At 51.3% G+C, this 3,719-nt stretch overlaps 1 protein-coding gene across 3 annotated transcripts in view; it reads left to right on the top strand.

The window, feature by feature from the left end:
• The first annotated feature begins 1,000 nt into the window (after positions 1-1,000).
• Positions 1,001-3,719, top strand: part of PPRC1 (PPARG related coactivator 1) — an 18,060-nt gene continuing 15,341 nt past the window's right edge. For 2 of the 3 annotated variants that reach the window (XM_017851818.1, XM_017851817.1), the window contains exon 1: positions 1,001-1,287. In XM_017851818.1, the coding sequence (XP_017707307.1) occupies positions 1,135-1,287 (153 nt within the window). In that variant the 5' untranslated portion in view covers positions 1,001-1,134. The remainder of the gene's footprint in view (positions 1,288-3,719) is intronic. The other variant, XM_017851819.1, reaches the window with a different exon arrangement.

Below are 3,719 nucleotides of genomic sequence, written 5' to 3'. Positions count from 1 at the left end.
AAAAAAAAAAAATAATAATAATATAAATAAATAAATAATGATACATTCATAAAATAGAACTGGTGCTAAAGGCTCAGTAAATATTTAGCTAGTGAATGGATTAACATATTGTTACATAAAAAAAGCAAATCGTAAAACCATATATACAGATTGATCCCATATTGAACAAAAGACCAGTTTGTGCCCCTATATATTTTTCCATTCATAGAAAAAAGTATCAATGAATACACACTAAAAGGAACAAGGGGGTTAAATCTACATTTTTTCCTCTAAACAGTTTTGTATTTTTTGAAATATTTTTTGTGCTTTGTAATAAAGTTATTTAAAATAGAAAAATAATATGAAGTAGCTTTTAAGTGGCAAATGAATGAAGAGTAGAGACAGTGATGGACTGTAGAAATACAGAGCGGGATTCCTCTTGACTAGGATAACCAAAGCCTTTCCTAGATTAAATAAGGCATGAAATGTTTTGAGGTTCAAGTATTCCAGGCCGACACATAGGCAGGAGAACACCTGTTTTCTTTAGGGAACAGCAAGGAGACCTGGATCAGCAAGAAACAAATTTGATAGAGAAGGCAACCTAAGTTTCTGAGTAGCAGCAGAGAGGGCAGAGAATGAGATATTTTCCGATTAAATTTGCAGTACTGCTGCAGTATGGGATTAGGTGAGGATTAGCGCTTGGAGTGCAAGTGCCCACTAGGGGGTGGTGTTTCAAAACATATATAGGCCCACTTCGACCCATTTGGACTAAGGTGAAAGGAACGTACAGCAGGTAGAAAGACGAAGAGGACGTTCCAACAGTTGGACAGGTTAACGACAATAAAATACGCAAATATTAACTTTCCCCCTTACTGCTAAGCGCTCCCTAAATCGGTATCCCAGTGTACCACGAAACTAAACCCTACAGGATGTCTAGAGCTAGTGCCAAACGGTCCCCACGTAAAGCGACTACTACTCCCAGGAATCTTCGCGCGAGGCCAGGGCCTTCTTCCAGGGTGCAAGTGGGTCTCGCCGCAGGGCCCTCTGGGATTCGTAGTCTTGCAGTGTCATTCGGGAGTTGTAGTTCCCTTCCCACAATCGGCTGGGCGAGGCGGCGCCGGCGATCAGAGCAGCGCTGGGTGTTCAGGGGCCAAGATGGCGGCGCGCCGGGGACGGAGAGACGGAGTCGCGCCGCCCCCGAGTGGGGGCCCCGGCCCGGACCCTGGCGGGGGAGCCCGCGGCAGCGGTTGGGGAAGTCGAAGCCAAGCGCCGTATGGGACTTTGGGCGCTGTGAGCGGCGGGGAGCAGGTGAGAGGCTGGCTGGCGGCCCGCGGCTGGCAGCAAAGCGGTGTGTGCCGGGCGGTGACACGTGGACTCCACAGGAAAGGGAGGAATCGCCTGGGAGTCGATGCCGGGTGGCCGTGGGAGCCGGGCCGGACCAAGAGGACCCTAGGCCGTTTGCTGGGGGTAGGCGGGCAGCGGCAGCGTCTCAACGGCCATTCCTGGGGGACGCCGGAGGGGCAGAGCCGGGTGTCGGAAACATAACCCGCGGGTGGGGGTCAGGGGTTCGGACTTGGGGTCGAAGGCTGAGACCTCCCCGTAAGGATGCCCAGTGGGGCTCCCTGAGCCCGGCGCCGCAGTTCCCTTTTCGGAGCCACGTGGGGTGGGGGGAGCAATTTTCCCGGGAGAACTTGTCTGCCTCCCCTCCCCCTCTAGGCGGCCCGGGCATCCACGTGGGTCGGGCTCCTGGTGGAGGGGGGCGCAGGCTGCGGGTCCACGTGGGGGCGGGGAAGGAACGTCCACGTGGCTCCCGTCCCAGGCTGTCGGGCATCTAGTATCGGCCTTGGAGCCTCGCTGACGCGAACTGGGTGTGTCTCCACCGGTCCCGCCATCTCCTGCCGGGGCGAGAGGCCCGGGCCGGGAAGGAAGGTAAGGGCTGCTAGAGTCAACTTTGTTCAGAGCCTTGGAGGTTTTTTTCCCTGCTGCTTGGGTGCGCAACGTCTCTCCACTGCTGATGGTGAAGGACTCTCCAGATGTTCCGGGTGTTTGTTCCCTGCGGATGGCGGAGTGTAATGGGGAGGGTAGAGGGCTTGAGGCTGAAGGGTTGTGGAGGAGTGAGTTTGTGACGCTTCTGTCTGACCGGCTTGGGGTGGGTTGTGAGTCACGGGCATTGGCGTTTTGGTTGCCTTGCAATCTTGCCTTATTAGTGATTCAAGGGGCATGGGGAGTGTCAACGTATACCTGGGACAAGGTTAACAAAGGGAAAGGGAATTCTCTTCTCTCCTCACTTTTTCCTCCAGCATCTCTTTTGGGAAGGCATGCTCCTGTAATCTGACACACAAACTGGGGTGGTCCGTATTTAAGGCTCTTTGGATATTTTGCTGGGGATGGGAAAAGTTGGAGGCGGTTTGAGAACTGTTCAACATGTTGTTCAGCAGTTGAACATCTACTGGATGAGGGGAATTCTGTTAGATTTTTTTTCTTGGCTTTCAAAAAGTGTTGTTGTCCTACTCTACAGCGGAGGGCTTCTTAGAAGTTTCCACCTAGGATGGAAGGGGCAGGAGTTAGTTTGAACTGTTATCTCAAACAATTAAACTGAGTCCTTGACAGCGTTTTTTGTGTGTTACTAGGTGGGAGTTGGGCTGCAGGCTGCCTGGTAATGTCAGGTCCGGCAGACCAATCCAGGCCCTTGCCCAGGGGAGAATGGTTTCTGGGACAAGAATTTGGGAGCGCTAATCCCTTCTCCCCTACTTTTTCAGAGGTCACATCTTTTGGGGCTGGTGCTGCCTACCTACCAGAGCCCCAGGGACTAGGCTGGAATCTCAAGACAATGCCTAGCTCTTTATGAACTACTCATCTTCACCTCCATCAGGTGTCCAGTCAGAGAGACACCCTCACACCTCACCTCACCCATCACTCAATTCCTAAATAGCACAGGGAGAGGCAGGAAGGATCCAAGGTCCAGCTCTAATAGGCATTAACTGGTAATTTGGGATTGGAGAAGATCTCATGGAGAGATTGTCATTCCCTTCCCCCCAAAACCAAAGATGGGTATATGTGAGCTGGTCAGTCAACCAGTTATTGATTGAAATACCATTATGTTTAGGCACAGGGGATACACAGGTAAACCACACAAACATGGTCTCTATCCCTCAGGATCTATGTTTGAATTAGGGTAGATGATAAATAATAGTGAATGAGACAAAAGTGCAAGATATTTGGGTTTATGTAATTGGCAGTAGTGATCTACTTTGCACAGTCTGGGAAGGGACATTTAAAGCTGAGATGTTAAGACTGGAAAACATTTAATCAGGGAATAGTGAAGGCCTCAAGGAGGAAGAGAGCATGGCTTATTGGAGAAACCGAGACTGTACTGCAGAGTAGTGGGAGAGGACACGCTGGAACAGAAGTCTGGTGGGGAAGACTTTGTAAGCTATATTAAAGAGTTTAAACCTGCCGGGCACGGTGGCTCAAGCCTGTAATCCCAGCACTTTGGGAGGCCGAGGCAGGTGGATCACGAGGTCAGGAGATCGAGACCATCCTGGCTAACATGGTGAAACCCCGTCTCTACTAAAAATACAAAAAAACTAGCCGGGCGTGGTGGTGGGCGCCTGTAGTCCCAGCTACTCTGGAGGCTGAGGCAGGAGAATGGCATGAACCCGGGAGGCGGAGCTTGCAGTGAGCCGAGATCGCCCCACTGCACTCCAGCCTGGGCGACACAGCGAGACTCCGTCTCAAAA

This window comes from Rhinopithecus bieti, unplaced genomic scaffold (assembly GCF_001698545.2).
Source record: "Rhinopithecus bieti isolate Rb0 unplaced genomic scaffold, ASM169854v2 scaffold_31787, whole genome shotgun sequence".
In the NCBI taxonomy this organism is placed as follows: domain Eukaryota; kingdom Metazoa; phylum Chordata; class Mammalia; order Primates; family Cercopithecidae; genus Rhinopithecus; species Rhinopithecus bieti.
This window is presented reverse-complemented; position numbering and strand designations above follow the sequence as displayed.